The 22991-nt window shown below is 41.1% G+C and overlaps 1 protein-coding gene across 4 annotated transcripts in view; it reads right to left on the bottom strand.

Annotated features, from left to right (window-relative positions):
* Positions 1-543: 543 nt before the first annotated feature.
* Positions 544-22991, bottom strand: part of LOC311251202 (RNA-binding protein with multiple splicing-like) — a 36133-nt gene continuing 13685 nt past the window's right edge. The window contains exons 2-8 of one of the 4 annotated variants that reach the window (XR_014621369.1): positions 21786-21863; positions 20996-21034; positions 17755-17817; positions 14462-14612; positions 9982-10045; positions 1247-1366; positions 544-693 (exon numbers count right to left, since the gene is read on the bottom strand). Coding sequence is in view for 2 of the 4 variants with exons in the window: in XM_084343558.1 (XP_084199684.1) it covers positions 9983-10045; positions 12106-12233; positions 14462-14612; positions 17755-17817; positions 20996-21034; positions 21786-21863 (522 nt within the window). In the remaining 2 variants the exon portion in view is untranslated. Of the gene's footprint in view, positions 694-1245; positions 1367-9975; positions 10046-12105; positions 12234-14461; positions 14613-17754; positions 17818-20995; positions 21035-21785; positions 21864-22991 lie in introns of those variants that run through there. The other 3 variants (XR_014621370.1, XM_084343558.1, XM_084343557.1) reach the window with 3 other exon arrangements.

Raw genomic sequence — 22991 nt, forward strand, 5'->3', positions numbered from 1 at the left:
AGAAAAGACATGAGCAAACCGACAACAGGACTGCTTTGGTATAGCAGGGCGACTTGCCATTTTATAACGGCACAAAACAGGAAGGGACAAAAGGAAAAAAAATGATAGTTCCTCACACACTTTAGCACAACATGAACCAATCAAACATTGTCTTGATTACAAAAATACTTTTTGTATTTCTTTAAAATATCTAAAAATGTACAGCATTGTTTTTTTCGTCTTTTTTTTTGCAAAGTCATGCTTCAACATGTATTTAATAATCATAATAACATTAATATGAATGATATACAGAATAGTAATAATTATAGTCATATAATAACATTACCCGGCAGCGCTTTAGCCACACTTCCAGGCGTCTGGCCTTGCAAAGATCCTGCATAAAATTGTGTCTGCGCTCCATTGGCTGTGCTGTCTTTACACTTGCATATACAGAATGCACTGCAAGAGACCTGATAACGTTAAACAGGCAATGCAGTCAACTGGTGAACAAAGGGTGTGTGCGCCTTTGTCATGCATGCCCGGTACCTTTCATGGAGGTGTCAGAGGATGTGTAACCAAAGCGCTGCCGGTAAATCTCGAGTATGTAACAGTATAAAAAAAGAGTTGGAGGGACTTTGGGGAGGGCGGGGGGTGCTCGATGTGTGATGGAGGCTGGGGTCTAGTATGTCCTGAGGCCCATGAGGCTGCTGCTGCCTAAGAGAGAGAGAAAAAGGGAGGAAAAAAAAAATATAAGGGTGAGGTTGCCATGTTCACCGCACACGAACCTTGCACACTAATGAAAACACAGGGGATCGTTTGGAACTGTTGCACGACACCAAACATGATCGCACAACCATAAAATCACACACACAAAAGGTGGATACAAGAAAAATATGTTTCTTGTTTTCTCCGCAATGTCTCTCACTTGTTGTGATGCCAAGACCACACACACTTTTATCCCACAAATGTCTCGCACTGCGATTCTGGTTTGTTTTCACAACATTTACTGTTGAGCAAAAGCTGAACATACACAGGTGAAAGTCGACACGCTTGTCACTGTGGCTTGATGCTGCAATGTTCATTGCAGCAGACGTCTTTGCCAGCGCAATACCTAGGCTTTCACAGCTTGTTTCATAAATCTACACTTTCACAGTCAGACATTGTGCCAGAAGGGAGAGTCGCGTCGCCTTGGTGGCGAGGTGAGATTAACACCTTTTGTCCTCGCCTGCTGGGATCAATGGTTGTGAAGTCCAAGCTGTAAACTCACCGACGGTACGCTGCTCCGATAGCCAGAGACAGGTCAGTCCTCCTGGTTTCTAATTGGACACGAGAGGCAATCAGCAACGCCCATCACAGCCGGCCACGGCCACCATCACACATCAGGAACCTGAGGACACAAAGGAGATTAGAGTTTTACTTAAGGGAACGAGCTGTTTCCTGTTGAGGCTGTTTTACTTGCTGTTTTACTAATAGCCACACTTTGTGGTTCTGTTTACTGGATTGTATATGTCGCATCTGTTCACTCCAGATTTATGTTAGTTATTCTTAAGGGGTACATATTTTTAAAAAAAAGGAATACATGACACTTATTCAAGCTTTTGCCAAATCCTTCAAGCTCAAGAACTGTATAAAAACCAGAAGGACACTCATGATTTAAAGCTCCTTCATTAAAATTATGACAAAGTAGAGCTATGTATAGAGCTGAGTTGTTTCTAGCTCTAAAGGGACACTCTGCAGATTTTGTATTGTACTTCTGTGTAGCTCGGGTACTCCAGAGCAGAGCTCGAATGATACTGGATTTGTAAGCCTGATGCCAATACTGGTATTTCTAACAAAATTCGATATCGATATATTGCCTGATATTCTTAGAGTAGAAAAAAAAAGCAAAAGCAAAAAGGAATAGCAAAAATCAAAGGAGCAGAGGGTGCAATATAAATTTTCTTTAATTCACTTCCCACAATACAGCTCCATCTGTCATTAGATGCTCTGTCTGGTTAACACCCACACCTTTCAAACTTCAAAACACCAGTTTCTGTTAACATGTGTTGTCTCCTAGCACACGCCAACACGACTCAAAGTGATGTCTCTAAAGTTATTTTCTCAGACTAGACAAAGCTCCACAGAAGACATTATACAAATGCTTTCTCAACAAGTGTAGCACACCCTCTGACGAGAGACTAAACTGATTAAGATGTGAAAAATCAACTGACTGCACCCTTAAAAAGACTGTGTTGACGTCTTTTGCCACAAGCTCAAAGTCCAGCTGCGACATACAGGATGTCAGCTGACAATAGCCTTAAAAACTTCTGCTTGACAACCATATCTCCCATGATCCCTCTCCACCCCCACACCACCACCAGCAGACCGAAGAGAAAAAGGTCAACCCTTGGACCCCCTCACCCAACCCCAGATGTATCACCAAAAATAGACATCTCTTGGAGACCGTGGTAACTCGGGTTCGGAGGAGGGTAGAAACCCTTTGGAACAATAAACAATTAGCAAACCAAACATGACCTTAAGAGAAAGGAAGAGAGAGAGAGAGACTGTTGCAGGAAAAGAAGGGAGACGGATTGGGAACTCTTTCCTGTTCTGAGAACTGCGTTTTTTTTTAGGAGGGGCACGGCTGGCCTAGCTAATGCCCTGTTGCGCGTTCAATCAAGGATGAGGGAATCGATGCGTTATACAGCCGCTTGGCTAACCTAATACGACGCATACTTCCAGACCACCCTATTTGTTCTGGCTGAGACACCAAGGTTAAACATTGGGTTGATCATTGAACATGTCTGTGTGGATTAGGAACGGGTTTAGTGATTTGCAGGCTTAATGTGCTACAACCAATAACTCGGCCCAGGCGCATAATGTGAGATAGGTAAACAAGTAGTGTTTGAGAATGTGGGAGGTGACTCGATTTCTCATGAATGTGTGCACTGTTTCCTTTTTTTTCCTTTTTCGGCTAAGCTTCATGGAGCAAACGTTCCTCTCTGTGTTGTCAGTGATCATCAATCTCGTGCCGGAAATGAAGAGAAAGAAGACAAATTTATACTCAACATTTGACAGTGCTTTGCATCAGCTCTCAATCCATCAATGGGCCATATTAAAAGACCATATCCTCATTAACTACAAATCACTATGACTTTACATCACACCTCACACCATTTCTTCAACATTGCTGCTGTGTTTTAGAAAGGTATTTTTCTGTCAGTGTAGGCATCATCGATTTCCAGTCAGTTCTGTATGATATGAAAATCGATTTACAGACTCTTGAGTTGTGTAATCTGTCACAGTGAAGACAAGATTTTGCACAGAAAGGCAAAGCACAAAGTTAACTTTTCTTCCTGTTCCATCCTGTTTACAATCTAAGTGGTATCAAATGTCTTAATTAATGGTTAATGACATAGATCAGTTACAAGTCATTTATGAGGACAAATTTAGGGTTCCAAGGTTGTCTCTCTTTTCTATCTGGTGATTATGCTGTTACAAATTGTGGTATTAAAAGATTATTATTCATAAATGCTAAATCAGTTGTTATGGCAAGAAAAGTAGACATATGGTACAATCAATCAATATTTTTTTCACAATCTTGCATAAAGTACAAAATTATTAAGGATTATATGTACAAATAAGAAATTACCATTTACAAACCGTGCGCTACCAAATATTTTGGTAATGAGCTGTGCTATATAAAACATGTAACTCATTGTACTTGGGTATTGGAAAATTGTAATGGGTATTTTACACTGTTCTCTCACATTTTATAAAATAAACAATTAATCAAGAACGTCAGTTGACTAATTGACAGAGAAGATAATAGTTGTGGTATTAACTACTGCACTTCATATGGTTTAAATTTAACATATCAACATGTACAGCATTTGTGATGTTATATACAGCGTTTGGGATGTTATATAAAATACCATAATCATGTTTATAATGTCATGTTATTTTTAAATATTGTGATTTGTTTTAGAAAAGATTTAATCTCAAAGCAACCTCAATTATTCAGTATCAGTTGTTACATTAGGAGGTACTGTAGCTCTACCCAAATCAAATCAAGTTGCACTTAACCTGCAAAAATGAATGCAGGGTCGTTGCTGTTCATGGTGATGGATTACACGACATAAATGTGCTTCAAGAGACCTCAAACCGATTTTCATGTCATAAGGAAAATAATGTATGTATGTAGGAAGAACACATAAAAAAATGCATAACTGCATGGCCCATATTCAAACACAGTTAGTGAGAATTTATAAATCAGGAGCTAAACCTTGCAAGCACAGCCGTATGGTCCTTCAAGATTTCTACCTGTGCAGCATGGCCATGAAAAAGAACCCCGTCTGAAGCCCCTTTAATCCGGAGAAAAGCCTTTAGGCCCTGGCTGTGTTTCTCACATACCAGCAATAGCTGCTGGAGCTGGGTGGTGATGAACACAGCTGCTGACATGTATCCAGCTCCTGAGACCCGGTGCAGGGACGAGGCCACAGTGGAGCTATACTGTACGCCCGTGTGTGTGTGTGTGTGTGTGTGTTATCCGTCAGTAGGGGGTGAACGAATAAAGTCCCACTTCCTTATTAGAAGGGGCCCCAGCTGGCCCCTCGGCTCTCCAGTGGGAGTTAGTCCAACATCGCACAGGAACCATTGGTTTTTGTCGGGCTATTGGCCAAAAAGCTCCTCAGGGCAGGCAGCCAGACTACACACACGCACACAAGTACACATGGTAGGGGTGCACACACATACACACTCGACACTCCCCCACCATGTCTTGTCAGATGGAAAATCCGGATTACCTTTCCCTCCAGTTCACTAGGCATTAATGTCCACTATTAGGTTGTCTTTGGAGGTAGCTCTGTGCCGGAGCATGAATGTCAAATATAATTCAGCTTCACAAACATTCAGATGAATGACTAGCCTAGGCCTCCAGGGGTATTAAAACAACACAAACTACTCACAAAGCAGTGTAGCTACCTGTTTCAACTTCAAGTGGCAGTACTTTAAATAAAGACACTTCCCTTGACAGGCAGGATGCCAGATGATTAGGACAATTCACTCATGACTAAAGACCCCTGAACACTACCTCACTTTCAGCTGTTCACACACACACACACACACACACACACTTGAATCTCCCAGGGTTACACTTTCAAATACACATACTCTCACTATGAGTGGTGTCTGTTATTCAGACGCCAAGACAACGACTGCCAACCGCAAGCCTGTGGATCTCTAATTCCTATTGCGAAGGTTTACTGTCACCAGACGGCTTCAGCATGAGTAACAAGTCACAAATGCTGCCTCTTTTTTATCACACATGACCCATCAATAGCAGACAGATTGTACAACAGTGCTGCAACGCAGACTTCACTAAGAGAGACATCTCTTTGTAACCTCAGTTCAAGTTTATTCTTGTCGTCTTGCAGCTAAAATTGTTGTTAAGTGTTTCACAAGCGCTATCCCAAGCTGACTGCATTGCACAAATACGTTAACACCCTCCTCGCAGCCCACATCGAGACATCTCGGATACTTTACTGTGTCCACTGAACAGACAAGGAGGGCCAAAAAACACAAGGTCTCGTACAACTGAGATGTTTGTTTGGAAAGCTGCAAAATATCAGGGACAAACAGAGCAGCAAGGCTAACTCAACACTGACAGTTTATTGTGGGAAGTGACCAGCGTTTTTTTTTTTTTAATTTATGACTGCAAGACAGACACAGTGAGCCACGAGTATCATTAGATTTTACTGTGTAAACAGACCTACTAAGGAGATATGTTTCACAGTGTGATTAAGCTCAATCCAGCATTACAAAGAAGGCTTTTAGGTCATGTTAATGTGCAATGTCATGTTGATGGACACTGGAAATTATTGTGGAGCAGTCTTTTAAATTACATCTTGCCTTTAAGGGTCAGTCCATCTAAATTACAAAAAAAAAATTTTTTTCAGAAGCAAGAAAGTACAAATGCAAGATTAATCGAACCTTGGTGCTATCTAGAAAACCAGCCCACATTTCCATCAGTTTTGAGAGGAACCACTTTAATCAAGGATGATGCCCTGTGGATTACAAACCCACCTCAGTTCACACTTCATTTCAGAGAAAATTGTATTTTTGAGTTAAGTTTTGAGTTCCGAACCAATTTATTTTTGGTCCGAATGCTCAAAACGGTTCAATATCAGGTGCACAAATTGAAACAGAACCAGTTCCATGTTGGTGAAAAAGTGTGCGTGAAAGCTGTAATAGTTTGAATGAGTCACATGGTTTGTTGTGTTTGGTTTGTCTGGGTTTTGGAAAGCGGAGCACATAGCAATGTCTCACATTCTGAGTGAGAATTTTCCTTGATTCTGGTAATTTTCTGGTCATTTGGTCTACTCCCAAATGACCAAGAAGAAAAGTGTGTCTAACAGGTCTGACGGTAGCAGAGGAAAACAGCTGCTTGCTGCCGTCATACTGTAGGTTATCTCAAAGACAGTGGTTACTTTCACAATTGGATATTATTCATTCAGCCCAAAGACAGACAATGTTTAAATTTGGTCAGAAGTGGCAGAAAAATGTGAGGAAATGCAAGTGCTGCGTGTCTTGTTACTACTTCTAGTAATATCTAATTTTGGATACATGTTTTTCTGCCCTCCCCCGCCACTATTAAGTAGAGATGGATGGAATTAATTTGTGGCGCTCGCATTAAAAACATCTATAACAACAGAAGCATCTCTTTCCACAAACAGTGTCCCTGTTATTCAGGATAATCCACAGACGTCACTGTGAGCAGTGGTCGTCTTTCTTCAGAAAAACGTAGTTCCAAAGAAAACCGCTCACAGTGAGGGCTGTTGTTTCTGCAGAGGAACGAGGTCACTGTTTCTGGAAAGACATTAAGCTGCTGACTTAATAAGAAATTTGTTTCACCTCACTCAGTACTTGGGTAGTCGCAGAAACCTTAACAAAACAGTAAGTATGAAAGGATACCAGTAGAAGTTAAGATGTCTTTTCTTTTTTTTTTTCAATGTGGATGAACTAAAACTTTCTGTGTGCGTACTGTTTTACAGTATGTGCTCGCCTTATGTATGGGCATGTACTCTACTCACTACATAATTTGACTGTGTTTTATATGTGTATATCTGCTGCAGCAGCCTGTAATTATCACAGCATTCTGACTGGATGTCTCGGCTTCACTTTACCCTCCACTGTGAGCCGGATGTGGGGGTGTTGTTGTTTCACTGAGGGGCTGATATCCACTGGGGCAGCCTGACCGGCCAAATGACTTCCTCCTGGTTTGATAGAGGAGTAATTATTTCCTCCAAGCCCCTCCCTCCTCCACTCCCTTTCTCCTTTACCCCCCCGACCGAGACAAACTCCCCCAAAACATCAAATTACTCCAACAGCTTTGTTTCTCATGCACTATGTTTCTGTCTCTGGAAATAAGCCGCTATGATTCAAGGTTACAAAGCGATGTACGGGACTAGCACCAATCAACAGCTTGATGAATGTTAGCCTCCATGCTACCATCAACCCCCACCCACCCACTCCCTACTGACTCCCCAAGGGGTCGGGAGAACATGTTCCTTCCTGTCCCGAGACATTGGAGGGAGGGTACTGGTGACAGTGCGACTGGCGCCGAGTGCAAACACACACACACACACACACACACACACACACACACACACACACACACACACACACACAAACACACACACACACACACACACACACACACACACACACAGTCAGCCAACACATATACACAGACAAGCAGGGGATTTGTTGTGCTTTGTGGTTTTGTTTTTCTGCGAGCATGACAGCGTTTAGTTTGTCTGAACTACAGAGCGAAGCACATGTGCTGCGTGGCTCACACATGGTTAAAATTGATTTAATAAAAGCCACTGTGTAACGTCGGCAGCAGCACTACAATTAATTCATCTGTAATTTATTTTAAATAAAGCCCCATGCTAATCATTTTTTAATAAAGATTCATAAAAAGGGCCCTTCCAGCAGTACCCAGGTACGTCAGCAGTTCACGGTGCATATTCCACATTTACGATCGTTTGAGGCATCGCATCCTCTATCTCCTTCTGTCCCGTCTTCTTTATAATTCTCCACAGTGTACTTTGTCATAATGCAGAAATGCCAAGAACATCTTTTAAATTAAAAACTGTATTTCATCCTGCCAGGGTTTGACAAAATGACAAATACCCCCTAATATCTCCAGAACAACACCAACATTATTATAGGACAATATTCTGTGTTTATTATGGCAAAGTTAGAGCCAAGCACACAGTAATAAACATTCCCTTCACATACAAGTACAATAAAAATCAGGCATCCTTCCAGTAGGTGGATCTGTGGAACCAATAAGTTCCTCCATAAAAACTACTCAACATGTTTAATCTTGATGAATAAACATTTCAGTGTAACAAGGAGATTTGGTCCAGAAATCGTAACAAATCATAATTAATTCGTTATTAAAGGTGGCTGATGTATTCAAATCATTTACTTGCACTATTGAAGGTGTTTACACTGACAAAGGACTACTTTGTCAGTTACTGGCGAAATGTTTATCCGTGACACTTTCAGTGCTCGGTGGACCTAGCGTAAGTGATTTAATAGTGTTAGTAGTATTCACTTGATAAAATCACTAACGTAGATTTTAATGTGTGAAGACCAACCGCTCTAAGAACGCAGAGTAGCATCCTGTTACCATGGAAAAACATGGTTCCAGTTCAGTAACCGTACACAAGTTGTGCCCACAATTCGTGGTATCATGGGGGCTGGGAATGAGGTGGATATTGTGGACTCATTGAGTTGCTCATAGTGATGAACCCACTCCCCTCAGCTCTATGGAGCGTTTTATTCTCTTTCAGCTTATTGATTTGGTTTTCCAGCCGGACAATTTGTTGTTTAAATTTGTTTCTAGACATAGTAAGTGGCTGTTTTAAGCAAGAAGTTCTGCTAAACCCACAGTTTGCTACCTGACTCGTGCAAAATGGCAGACAGACTGGCTTACTATTAGCATCTTTTTTGAAGTTTTGATTTGAAGACCCCTTATGGCAGAAATTAAATATAGCTGAAGAGAGATTGAATATTTGACTTCACGGTCAGGTTGCTTGAAGCTCGACTGAAACTCTAACATTGCTTTGTCTCTCTGTGTTTGCGTTTATAATGACATGAGCTAATAGTATGTCAGTGCTGTGTTTACAGCAAAAAAATTATTAATAAAGGTTTAAGTAAAAGAGGAAACATACATGTAAAAAATTGCATGTAGAAGTAAAGAAGTATCTGCACCAAAAGGAACTACTTACTACAACTACCTAATAAAAATAAAATTAAAATACTCAACTCACTTTGGTGAGCGTGCAGAGTGACTTTCACCACCAACTGTAACAACATTACCTATAAAAGCAGCTGAGATTAGCATTTTAGTCATTTTTGCTGAGATCCACCCAGTCTGTTTTATTAAAACATCTGCGTCGGAGCTCGTTGTATATTCTGTTTGACTCGCCGCCTTTGATGCCTGAGATCAAGCCTCACATCGATGTGGAAAGTCGACCCACTGTTCCCTGTGACCTGAGTGGAGAAAAATAATGTAGTTCCTCTTAAAATCGCATCTTTCATCTCTTATGATGATGCCTGTGGTTTCATTGACCCATTAGGTTTTGCACTCCCACATTTCCTTCTAAAAGGCTAATTTGTTTTGTGTTAGTGAGTTGCATGTCTGGCAGAAGTGTGACTAATTAGTTGGTTAGTTTGGCAGTTAGCTGCGTGGTTTTTCATGTGAGGTTGGAGGGCAAGAAACGGCTGCTCACTGACGCACAAACCACGTGCATGGAGTAACACCCCGTGATATTCCTGACATATGTTTAGGAAAATCTCTGCTCTTGTTTAAACAAAGTGTCATAACATTTACTGAAGTATTTTCAAGGCGGGGCGCAATGTACATGTCTTTGTCATTGTAGGCAGTGTGTGCGTGTGCGTGTGTGGGCATGTGTGTGTACGTGTGTGTGTGTTGTTACTCACACATACTTCAGCAGAACTGCCTGGACTTCCATCCCTGAGGAGTTCCATCTGCAGGTGGGAGCCAGCGAATCTAAACACACATAATCACACGTATGTCAACATACTCGCACACATACAGCAGACAAATGATACACAATTTATATGCTTACAACAAACTTTAATACTGTGAACAATTTAGACCATCTTCTGAGCAATTAGACAGGAAATAGGGGAAAGCAGTGAGCCTGCCTCTGTCCAAGCTAACAAAATCCACCAATCAGTACCATCAACATGATTTTGAAGCGGTTATTCTAAAGTGAAAAAAAAGTTACATACTGTTGCTATAAATCATAAAGCCTTTTAAATATGCTCTTACATTAAATTGATTTTGATGGCCAAGATGCTTTGAGACTCAATAACTTCAAAAAGTTAGCCATCACAAAGTGTCACATGTCGTAACTTTCCACATAACTCGCACAATCATCTTCCTGTTTTTAATGAAATTCACATGATGTGACACAACAAAGAAACATACTGTTTTTTTGAGATCCAATAACATTACAGCACTCTAACTAGATAATATGACAGCAGCAGAAAGCCACGCTCATGTTAACATAAAATAGATTTGATTTGTCTTGTGTGTGTGTTGTATTTATTTATATACATATTTTTATGTCTGACATCAGCATCTTCTCTAGGTCAGAAGAGGCTGTGAGATGCTAACATAACCTACAACCCCCTACTGACATCACAATGCCAGATTCTCTTTTTGTGCGTGTCAGTGTCTGCTCACATATCCGACGCATATGGAAAAATGCCAGCTAGGCAGATTCAACTTGCGCTCATTTCAAATTCTGACATCATTGGAGCTTCAGCTTTAGTGCATTTGCTAGGGGCCTTTATACTTAAATAACCTTCGTATATCTGCATTAAACATTGAAATATGCTCTATATACCAGAGATAAAAGACAAACTGAGCTTAAATTACAGCAGTACTGAGAAATCGTGGCAAGCTTCAAAACAAAATCAACACACAAAAATTCAGAAACAGCATGTCTAATACTGAGATCTTATCAGGGTCAGCCAGCACTGAACAGGCTCCATGAGAAGAATTTCAAGAGATCAATAATGAACTCTTATGTGAACTCACAGTGGAGCTGTGCAGATTAGAAGACCTCAATAAACTGGATCACGGTTGGTTGAAAAACAGGGATTTAATTAACAGAGTAGGTGATGGTCAAATGATGATGCAAACCACTCAAGCTTTCAGCTGCATGGATGATGCCACTAATTGAGGTTAAAAAAAAGTGACATGATATGAGTTGTTATGAGCTGTGATTTCTCTATTTTAAACCTTTTCTTTGTCTTGATTCTACACTTTATGAAAATCGGATACTGCGACACAAGCTTTTTAAACTTCCGACTATAATGTTGATTATTTGGTTAAATAAGTAGTTAAGTTTTGGGGATAATTTTATTTATTTTTTCTCAGAGTCAGAAAGTGCTTGCAATCAGCATTAATTGCCAGTCAGCCAAACCCTTTCTTTTGTCTCTGCATGCAGTTAAAGGGTATGGTGAGCTGTGAGACTGGTTGAGTTTAGTTCGATTTCCTGGAAGTTAATGGGATCAGGTAGCACTTCCTCTCTAGAGAAGGTTAAAACAGCATTACACATCTGCAAAAAAATGGACTACACTCTGTAAATTAAATATTTATAAAGTCACTAATTTAACTATCCAATAAACAAATTCCATGTATCAAATTCCTGATCCACATCCTGCTTTTATGGAGCACATTCAAAACAGATTAACATCAATATTTCAGATACTGCAGTTTAAAGTTGTCATGTGATTGTTGCATTTTTGTGTGTTAAAAAGAATAATGTAGAAATGAAAAGATGGCCGCTACCTAATCTGATTGACGGTGTGTAGAGACAATAAAACACAACTAATCAGAACAAGCAGAGGTGGGAGCTAATCAGTAGATCTGTCAACTGGTGCGTGAAAGAGACTGGAAGGTGTGCTCTGTGAGATGGAGCAGAGAGTGACTTCAGGGCTGACGGCTGCCGCTGTTTGTGGACTCAGGATGAGGTGACAGGCAGTGGTTGAGGTGGTGGTGGTGACGGGGGAAGAGGGGATGGGTTTGCAGGTTACCTGAGCGTGGAGCGAGGAGGGGTAGGTGAAAGCGGGTGGGAGGGCCGGCGACAGCTCCGCCGGGTACAGCGGGTATGACGCCCACACATCTGGGCTGCTGGGATATAGAGCAGGCACTGTGAGCTCATCTGTGGAAAGAAGAAGAGGAGGAGTGGAGTGAGGAGAGTGGCCAGTGGATAGGTGGGTGGCTAGAGAGACAGGGTGGAGGTGGTGGTCGTATAGGTGGTCGTGGAGGTGCAGGGTGAGGATCAGTGATCTGAAGTCGCTTCCTCTCGTTTCATTGCTTTAAACCAAATGTTTGCTAAACCCGTCCCTCAAACAGTGAATGTACAATCAATTCCCTCGTGTTACAAGGCATGGCAGTTCTTGGCTTTCTCAATATAGTGGTATGCATTTGGCTGTCGTAAAACTGATCAAATACTACCAAACAACAGTGTTTATCTGCTCCAACAGAGCCTAAACTGCAGTTAGCATGCACATCTACTCGCTTACAACCTAAAGTAGTCCGCTAGCTAAGTAAGCCTTTAAATTCCAAGCACATCATTAACTCAGAGCATTAGTTTATGTGTACAAGTTACAAGTTAGCCTCATTCGTGACTAGCACATCAACTGTCCAATATTTCCCCAATGTTGGGAAGCCAGAACTTACATTCGTCAAAAATGTTGGTTATTGCACATCCTTTTCACTTCTGCCCTTAAGTAGCCTAAAAAATAGGCTTACAGTTTTAAATATGAACAAGTAGGGAATCAAAACTAACTAACCAAACAGGATTACGTTAGAACGAAATGGTCTGATGTTACATTGTTTTCGTATCATAATTAAAATACTACAACTCTCAGTGCTGTGTTTTTTTTTAAATGGTACATGAACTAATCTCGATGCCAACTTTTTGACACGTAGCTTTAGGCTCAGTTTTTGCCTTGTAGCTAGTATGTAGCATCAAGTGCATATTAAGGACCCCTTTGACAGAAGCATTACTAATTCAGGTATTCTCAAACAACTCATGAAATTAACATGAGCTTGATTTGCAATTTAATTAGTTAGTTAGCTAACATTATAGCAGTGACAGTTGTTTTAAAAAAATGTTTAAGTATCTCAAGTTGTAAATCTGTCCCTGTTATTATAACTGCACATGTCTGGTGTGAGAACGGAAGAGCTTAACAGGCCTAACGTTAGCAACACTCACTACAGAAGGAGGGAGGGCTTAGCAAACAGTCAATTATACACCCCTAAAATCTGTAAAGTTGACTTAATGCAGGATAATATGAGGGGAAACCATCTCAGATATGATGATTTACTCACTGAGTCGAGGATAAAGTGACTGTGAAAAAAGAGCATAGTGCATGAGTGAAGAGAGATCGGTGACAGAGCAGAGTGGTACAGAGTAAGTGTACAGAGAGAGAACCATCAGATAGCTCAACAATCTTAAGGAGCATTTCCCTTCACTCTCAGTCTCTTCTGGTAAATGTTTATCATCGCAGGATCAGAAAAATGGCTGATTTAAACATCTCTTATCAGGAAATGACAGCAATTTCTCTCCTGCTGATTACGTCATGGTTTCATTAAACGTTTCCTTCCATTTTCCACCAAGGCCCCCAAGTACACGCCCTCATTCTGGCAAAAAAAAAAAAAAAATCCGAGATAAGAGCAGTTTGGTCATTTAGGAGGAATGTAAGACCACAGCTGGCCTATGTTCAACTATCAATGGCTGATTCTTGCAGAGCCCTTAACTCTTTGGAAAAATATTTAACCGAACGGGAAAGTACAAAGCTGAATTAGCAAATTCCATACACGACTACCACTCAAAGACCTTCAGTCCAAATAATTAGAGCAACGGCTAACAGCGATCATGCACTGTTTATGAATCATTAATCTAACAGGAGGCATGTGTAGTTAAGGGGGAGAACTCTAATCAAGTTAACCCGTTATGACTGAAGTGCACAGAATCTGATTTCAAAGAAACTCTTTGGAGACGATCCATTTTTGGTTACAGATTAATAAGAGATATAACATTAGAATAAACAACACATCAAGTATTTCTGATTCTGATTCTGATTAGCCTTTTTCCATGGGATGACAAACACAACACCATCAAGACAAATCTTTTCAGTGATTACCAGCCAAGTCAATCTCCATTTTTCGTGTATAGTCCCAGCTAGAGCACAAACGCTCCTCCACTAAAGACAACAAATCAGCAGTTGTTTGAGGAGACTGGACAGCTGTCCAGTCACCTCGAAACAAGAGAAACTCATAGCCACAGGAAGTAGCAACACCGAAAGAAAGTATGATGAGCTCAGGGACAGACAGACAGACAGACAGACAGACGGACGGACGAGGGACGATCGGAGTACTCACATGGGTCTCTGCCAATGAACGTTGGCCCAGGGCTCTGCTGGGAGGGAGGGGGGTTGGGGGTGCCAACCAGCTTGTTCTTGGCCATCTTGGTGTTGGCCTTGGCGAACTCCAGCCGCAGGGTCTGAGGGATCTCTGGATCAAACCGGACCCCCTTGAGAGCCAGCAGAAAAATGTGTCAGCAAAAATGTTACTTCCTAGGAAGCTTTTATACAGCTATATAATAGTTCTAGTAATCCTGTAAGGATGGCACAGTTTTCTTTATATATATATCTATTTTTTTTTATTAAAGAATGTATATGGTACATTTTTTATTACTTTAAGAGAACTGGCCACCTGCCAAAATAATACTCTGAATGAACAGGGGGTAACCGCTAGGTGCCATCCGCTAGTTAGCTCAGTTAGGCGTGCAGCTAGTGGTACAGACTGGGAGCCGAGACCTCTGGGGAAGCTTGGTGTTTAAACTGCTAGCACAGGAGCATTGGACTGGGATGGGAAGAGGCTAGCTGGTTAGCATGCTAACCTCAGTAGATATCTCTGAGACAAATTGCACCTTTAAATACTATGATGCCCATAATCCTCGGCTAAAGCTGCTATGAAGAAGAAGCCAGTCACAGGTATGGGTCAGAGTTGTAGCAAACTACTAAAATTATTCATCTATAGCTTTCATCTATAGCAGCTGCACAGATGCAAGTTTGGTGACTGGATGTTTTTGTAGCAAATGCTTCTTGGGAGTTGTAGTTGACTAAGTTCGTAATGTTATGTGCTTTTAAAATTTAGATGTTTTAATGATTTATAATTCAACCATGAGAGTTTCATGCACATCCAGGTTTTGAAAGAGGTCAAAGTGCTAGGGCATTTATAAAATGCAGTGTCATCAGCAAAATGTGTTTAGGCAATGTGTTAATCTATTTAAATGTCTATGAATCTCTCCTCAAGTTGTGTAAAGAGTTCTTACATCTCTTGTTTTCCCTGAAGGTTGCTCAAAGTCTTTGTTGAGCAAGATTAGGGTTCACCACATGACGACACTTAATGATGAACAGTAATACTTTGCTCTAGCAACCATGAAAAACATGGAAAAAAACATGGAACCATGAAACAACCTGCCAATATTAATCATTTTGTCCATATCTGAAGTGGTGATGTTAAAAATAAGAGAGAGCAATTGATAGACTTGTGCCTTGAAGTAGTGATGAAGCAGACTATTTTAGACCACTGAGGAGGTAGTTATCATTCATGTCTTCCTCTTTTGCATTCTCAGCCTTGTTGTCTGTTGTTTCGATGTCCAATGGGACCTGGCTGTACGTTTCATCTTTCAGGATTTTATGACTGAATTTACTGCAGAATTCTTGGCAGTGAGAGGACATATTCAGTTGCTTAGACTTTGAAGCCTGCTGCATGGCTGGCTGTGGATTGGCGTGTTACACTGGTTTGATTCACGTGATGACAGGTGACAGGTGAAAATCAGAACCTGATGACACAAACCTGGCAAGCGCATGATGTCATTTACACCACAGGCAGATGAGCCACAAGCCCCCAGCTATGCTCCCTACTGTATCCTGTAATTGTAACTTAATATCATTACTTCAAATCCGCCATTCCCCATGACATACAGTGAGCATCACTGCTTAAAGTGAGCCAAAAATCTTGGCAAATTCTTGAGATGCCGATGCTAAAAGCCTTCTGACATACCAGTGCTCATGACAAGCCAAGTAAAAGGTTGTTTTTCTCTCTTATGGTTTGATCTACATCAAAAACCTCCACATGTGCAGTAGCCCAAATCATTTTTCCTCTCAATAACTTTCGCCTGAGAAAAAATGAGGAATGCGACATCAACAAAGGTCTTTTTCATCCAAAAACAAAGCGGCTGTTTGTTTGCCTGCAGTGGAAGCACCAAGGCCAGGAAGAACTATAAGCATCCTCTAATTAACCTCATTCGATTGTCTGTAAAAAGGCGTGCAGGAAAACACGGAAGGTCAGATCAATGGAGGAGAGTGGAGGCAGTCAAGAGTGAAGTTCTCTGCAGCAAAAGAGCGAGAAGCTGCGGGGATTGGTTTCTCGGCTCGTCCCTGCAGGCTCGGGCAAGGCTGAGCTGAAACAAGCGAGGGATGACTCTTCTCATGAAGGGGAGGGAATTAACTAGGATTGCCTTGGCTCAGTGCACTCGCAGCTTCTGCCAGTCGAGGCTGCAGAGGTATAATAAGGTACATGGCTATAATGAGGCCTGAGTACATCTCGCATTGAACTGTGTTGAATCTCTACCTTGAGATGTGATTTTTTTTTTTTAGCTTCTTCACACTCCTTTTGCACTTCTGGTTATACAGTTTTGGTGTTTGTGATTGTGAGTGTTCTTTTAGAAGCTATATATGCTCATAGTTTAGAGAAAATAAAACAGAACTACGTGGGGAAACAAATCCCCTCCTTCCCTTGGTTTTCTCTGTCTTTCCCATATTTCAATATGCAGATAGATGTTTGCAAAATCTGGCTTATCTCCATATGACCCCCGGGACGTAGCTTTCCCCCGAAAAAACAAGAGCACTGTTCAATTCTCAGCCCCACTGAGTGATTCTGGGGAAACAGTCTGACTATTGTTGGCTCCATAATAAGATGATAATTTTTATCCTTTCTTCAACTCTCTGCTCTGCCTTTGATGCACACCAATATCTCAACATCTGAAAGTTGACAGACTCTGCTCGTGTTGTCACGGTCCCACTTTAGGAGGGTGCTAAAAACTATCTTTTTCTGTGACAAAGGGATCAACAAAAACTTAAGAAGCAAAAGGAGGGGGAGTGTATATCTAGACAGGTTAAAAAAACAATGGGAAAGTAAAGCTGTGTGAGAGCTGCTGTTCATTACCGTCTATCTATACTTTGTTTCAAGAGAGCTGTGTAAAACCCTGTGTGGACGAGCTCTGTTTCATATTTGAGTCTGCCTCATCAAGGCTTTCTACTGAGCTACCTTCTGAAATAAGTGAGATTAAAATTAAACCCTAGATCAATATCTTCTATTTATATGTGGAAGAGAAGCTAATTTCCATCCTGACCTTGCAGGATCCATGGCAAAGCTTTAAGAAAAAGGCTTTTATTTACTCAAACAGAAGCAATCAGACATAAGGTATGTAGAGCAGACACGACACGTCTTTTTCTGGCTTTTTTGCGTATATAAAATGTCTGGATCTCCCAGCTATCAAATGTGTTTTGCACAGAAGACAGAGAGATGCGATTTCGAGTCATCACAAGATATACAAGCACCGAGCTGGTGCTTGAGAGGAGCAGGAAAGGGGGCATGACACTTACGTTCAAGGCATTCTTAGCAGCCTCCGCCTCTGATCGACTGTCAAAGCTGACAAACCCCACCGGCTGGGGAGACAAGAAGACAGAACAAAAGAAAGAAACATGGTTTAAGGCAGAATACTGAGTCTGCATTTCTGTCTGAGTGACATAGACATGTTGTTCTTTTTTTTTTTTATTATTTTATTTTTTACCCCCCTCCCTCGCCTTTCTCTCTCTCTCTTTCTCGGCCTGTTTATAAAACAGTGGCGACAGAGAAAGAGAGAGAGGGAGGGAGAGCGATGGAGGCTGGACGCTTACATCGTACAAGGAGAGTTCATCATTCAGCTCCCCTATGCCCAAATACGGGCAATGTGAGACCGAGAAAGTGCATGTAAGAGTGTGAGTGAGGCAGAGAGGGGGGGAAAAGTTGAAAAAGTAGAAGAGATAGAGAAGACAAATAGAGGGGAGGCTTGAGAATGAGAATTTAGAGGTTAAAGGTGAGAATGAGAATGAAAGAGTGAGGCGAGAGGTAGAAATAGTTTTCAAGACCTCCTCGAACAGGCCTGTCAGTGGACAACCTTGCAATATATTCTTGTTCAAATCTATTAGTTTTGTATTTTGGAGACATCAATTGGGAGCCTGTGCCCGCAATAGCAAAAGCTGAGAGGGAAAGCAGAGAAAAAGCACAGTAATGCAGGTTTGGTTGTCAGATAAAAACAAAAAACACACATTTCTGCAGAGTATATGTGTATGTGTGTGTGTGTGTGTGTGTGTGTGTGTGTGTGTGTGTGTGTGTGTAGATGAATGAGGATATAGGGAGGAGGTGGTGGTGAGATGAGAACGAAATCTCTAAACATGTTGCTCCCACGGGGTAGCACTGCTGCGTGTGATCTGGAAGAGCAGTGTAGGGTTATGGGAATTTTGAACAAGTGGAGAAAGAGGAGGAGGAAAAACGAAGAAAAAAGAAAGAGGGACTAAGTGAAGACGTCAGGCGGAGGAAGCATAACAGGAATATAAATAGAAAAGGTCTGAGATCTGGCTCTTGCTATATATGGAGATGGCTGTGTGTACTCGGACTGGAGGGAGAGGGAGATCGATTGATTTACATCGCCTTTGTCATTAGACAGGAGGAGGGACGCTCGAAACAAAGGCGAGCCGGGGGAATGTTGTACAGCACTTTGCGAGACGTGAACATGAGCATCAGCTGACATTTGTCGTGAGGAAGATGGTAATTATGAAAGTATGGGGCATGGTGAGAAGGTGCAAAGAGAGGCCAAAGTGCACTAAGAGTTGCTGAGTGTTTCACTTATTCATTAAACAGGCAGAACAAAAAGAGCAAAACCTGCACACACCACATTTTCTACATTATGAAACGAGGAATCCTGCAGGTTGAGAGGAGGACAGTGTAACCTTTGGATTGTAAAGCTTCAGTCACAATTATAGCCACAATGTTGATTTATTGATTTTTTGATCAACAATAAATTCATCGGCAAGTGTCACTGATGCTGGGTGTGGTTTTGTGTGATGTTGCACCTGCAACCACATTAAACAGCGCTGCCATAGAATCCTAATGTTCACCTGTAAATCACTGCTGCAAGGTGAGAAGTAAAACCACTGAAGCAGCAACATGATTTTCAAGGGGTGTTAAGTTACTGTTTTGGTCTGTTTTTGGTCGGCAAAAATGCCCAAATTCTCTGTTTCCAGCTTCTTGACTAGGATGATTTACTGCTTCTTCTGTTTTCAATCATTGTAAGCTTTATAGTTTGGTTTAAGACTGTTGGTCAGTCGAAACAAGACATCTGATGATGTCATCTTGGGCACTGGAAAAATACAGGGAAAGAATTGGCAGATTTTTCGATAACAGAGCTGTAAAGGTTTGTCAATTAATCAATTAGTTTTTTTGTGTTTTTCCTCTGCTTCAGTATTGTATATATGTTTTTGTGCATGTAAAAGATCTTGGAAGTTATAAAGGTCAACGTTCGCATCAACAGAAGCTCTTCCCTCCCACAAAAATCACTGCTCCTATAACCCCTCGTCAGTCGTTTCGCCTTTCATTCTGTGACTTTGTGACATCACACTACATGACCATGTCACACATTTGTATAAGCGGGCCTGCGGGCACGTAAAAACTGATATAGCACAGCTGCTCTGTTGTTGTTAGCGGGCCTGTTTCCATTGCATGTGTGAGCTGACCAATTAGTATTCGGGAGGGGGGGCCTTAAAGAGAGGTAAAGTAGGTAAAACAGAGCATTTCAGAAAGAGGGAGGATACAGTGCTGCAGACAGTATGAGAAAACTCAAATGTTTTTTGAGCATTAGAGCATGTAAACCTATTCTAAAATTATAAAACCTGAAAAAATTAGCATTAGCAATATGCCTCCTTTAATCATGTCAGTAAAGAGAAAACTTTAAGTGTGAAACACACATCGAAAGATTTGCTGCTTTTCTTTGTCATTTATGATTCTGAGCATTTTTCACAATTTTTGACATTTTTATAATACAAAAAATTAATTGGTTAACTCTGAAAAGAATTGACATAATAATCAATTAGGAAAATAATTGCTAGTTGCAGCCCTAATCAATAAGAATAATCATTTGCTGCAGCTCTAGACACAACACACCCCAACCGATGAAAATGGACTTTACTACTGGAAAAATCTTCTCTTTGTTCTTAGTTTTAGGGGCATTATATCTAAATCCCCCTAAACCCTTCTAATGAGCATGTCATGTCTTTATGGGAAACGGTGTAATGCGTAAAAAGTACACTGACATCAAGCTAAATTGCTTAACTCTGGATGTGGACACCTGCCAGCTGAGCTCATTTTCAGTCCCGCGCCCCTGGAGGCACAACTCAACCGTCAGTACTGCTCTTGTCAAAACGTTCGCTTTGACACCTCAAAATTCTTTTCCCGTCTCCCTTCCCATCCCCGCACATCCCACCGGAGTTGACTGTCTGTGACTACAAGCATACTATCCGACAGCCAAAGGCAAGTTGGTGCAACACTCCCCCCGTCGTTAAAGTTATTTTCCTATTCAACGTGCTTCCTGACAAATGGTGCTAATCCTTCATAGTCAACAAGCTGATAACACAGAGAGGTAAAAAAAAAAAAAAAAAAAAATGGGACAAAGCGGAGACAAAGATATTTAAGGTGTTGATGAGCAAGTAGTTGGGTAACGCAGGAATGCAGTGATAGCTTGCTGAGAGACTGACCAATGCCTTCACTCATTAGTTTCTGTGTATAGAAGCAGTGTTTCTTGTAGCATACCTGTTTAGAAGTGAGTTTTATCAAGGAGCCTTCATAGCCCTGAAACAAAGAAAGAAAATGTCAGAAATGGGAAAAGGTGGACAAACGCTTTAATATGATGTAGAACAAGGTATTTTAGAGATTGTAGTGAGAAAAATGTTTGTTTTTATGCCAAAATATTGCATATGCATAACATGTTTGAACTTAAGTGTCACTACTGACTCGGCTTGGTTGTTTCATGAGTCAGGGAGCTCTTATGAAGACCACATGGACTCCTGATTAATCGAGACTTACTGCTGTCAACGCTCATGATACAAACCACTTATTCCGAGTACATACCATGAGCATTATCTAAGAGAGATTAGTTGCATAACAATTGTCCCATTATTCGCTTTAACTGCGCTTCTGCTCCATTAAAGAGCATTATTCTTGGGCGAGGGTCCAAAAAGCTGCATTCACCTGAATTAAACTTGAGGGCTTTCTTTGTACCTGTGACAAAGTGAAGGTTTCTGAGGTGAAGCAAATAGCTTTGTTTTCGTGTTACAGGCAGTGAGCCATTTTTCCATGACACACACACACACACACACACACACACACACACACACACACACACACACACACACACACACAGGCTTCCCGTGGATCAAGATGTGATTGACTCTCGGCTTTAGGAACACAGACACTTGAACCTCGCGGGAGAGTTTCCATTGCCGTTTATTTCATCACCATTAATGGAGGTCCCATTGACTGCTGGAAAGAAAAAGCTGCTAAGAATAGCTGCGGCCCATCCATTTAAAACATACAAACATACCTTAAATGGTCTGAAGAGGAGATAGAGCTCCCTCGGCTTAATATCCAGTGGTAGCCCACTGACAAATAGCGTTCGGACCTGAGGAAGACAAGAGAGAGATCATGTATTTTTCATTAACCTGCACTGGTTATAAATAGCTACCTTGAGTACCTGACAGTAACAGATGAGGTTATGAGGAAAGGGACACTGAACATGAGTTAAATAGTTCTCTGTTGGCTAGAGGATAGACTTTTCAAACACTGATAGGGATGTCTTTCAGCTCAGCAAACACACACACCTTTTCTACAGTACGTGTATTGTGTTCTCCTGTGTAATCTACAGCCTGCTTTGCTTTATGGCGATCCTCCCTCGCAGCTCTAGCCTCTGTTTTACATTTGAACTTTTCAACTTGCAACTTGAGCTGGCATTGCTGGGGAATTGCAATGTATGTATACTGTATGCAAGCAAAGATAGACTAGAGGAAGATTGTTGTGGCCTGCACTGAGTCAGAGGAGGTGGGAAACCACGGGGGGATGTAACATGAGAGTGAATCCAAATTGTGTTTCCACGCAAAGAAGTTGTTGTTGATAATATGATATGCATGCATGCAGTGTGTGGTTTTAGGCTGTAACACCTCTATTTTTAGCAGGTAAATCTTAATTTACGGCTATTTTAAAACATAGCCTAAAGAGAGAGGGATGAAAAAAGGTATATGAACTCTGTAAGTAAGAGACAAGTAGAGTGGTGGCTAGTGGGTGGATGGGGGTGAACTCATCTCAGCAACTACACAGTATGTGCTGAGAAAAAGGATTAACTTTAAATATTGCTTTGGAAACTATAAGAAGAATGTACTGTAACTTTACTGTCACTGAAATGTAAGAAATGCAGTTGAACACCATGTCTCATAAGGCCTGCCACTCAAATGTCAAATGAACTGTCTTAATTACAATAGCAAAGGTGCTAATTCAGAGTATTTTTGTAATGATCTAAGCAGATATGTTAGACAGGTAAGGTTAAATGAAGACATCGCTGCACTGAAAGGGTCTTAATTTCTTGAGGAAAAAACAAAATACGTAAATGCATTATGTCCATTCAATGTGATCCGAATCTGGAGCCAGCAGTTAGCTTAGCTTAGCAACATATTGGAAATAGGGGATCAGCTACCCGGGCTCTGTCAGAGGGTAATGAAATCCACCTACCAGCACCTCTAAAGCTCATTTATTTAAT

Source organism: Pagrus pagrus (assembly GCF_965226575.1).
Source record: "Pagrus pagrus genome assembly, chromosome: 22".
Lineage (NCBI taxonomy): Eukaryota > Metazoa > Chordata > Actinopteri > Spariformes > Sparidae > Pagrus > Pagrus pagrus.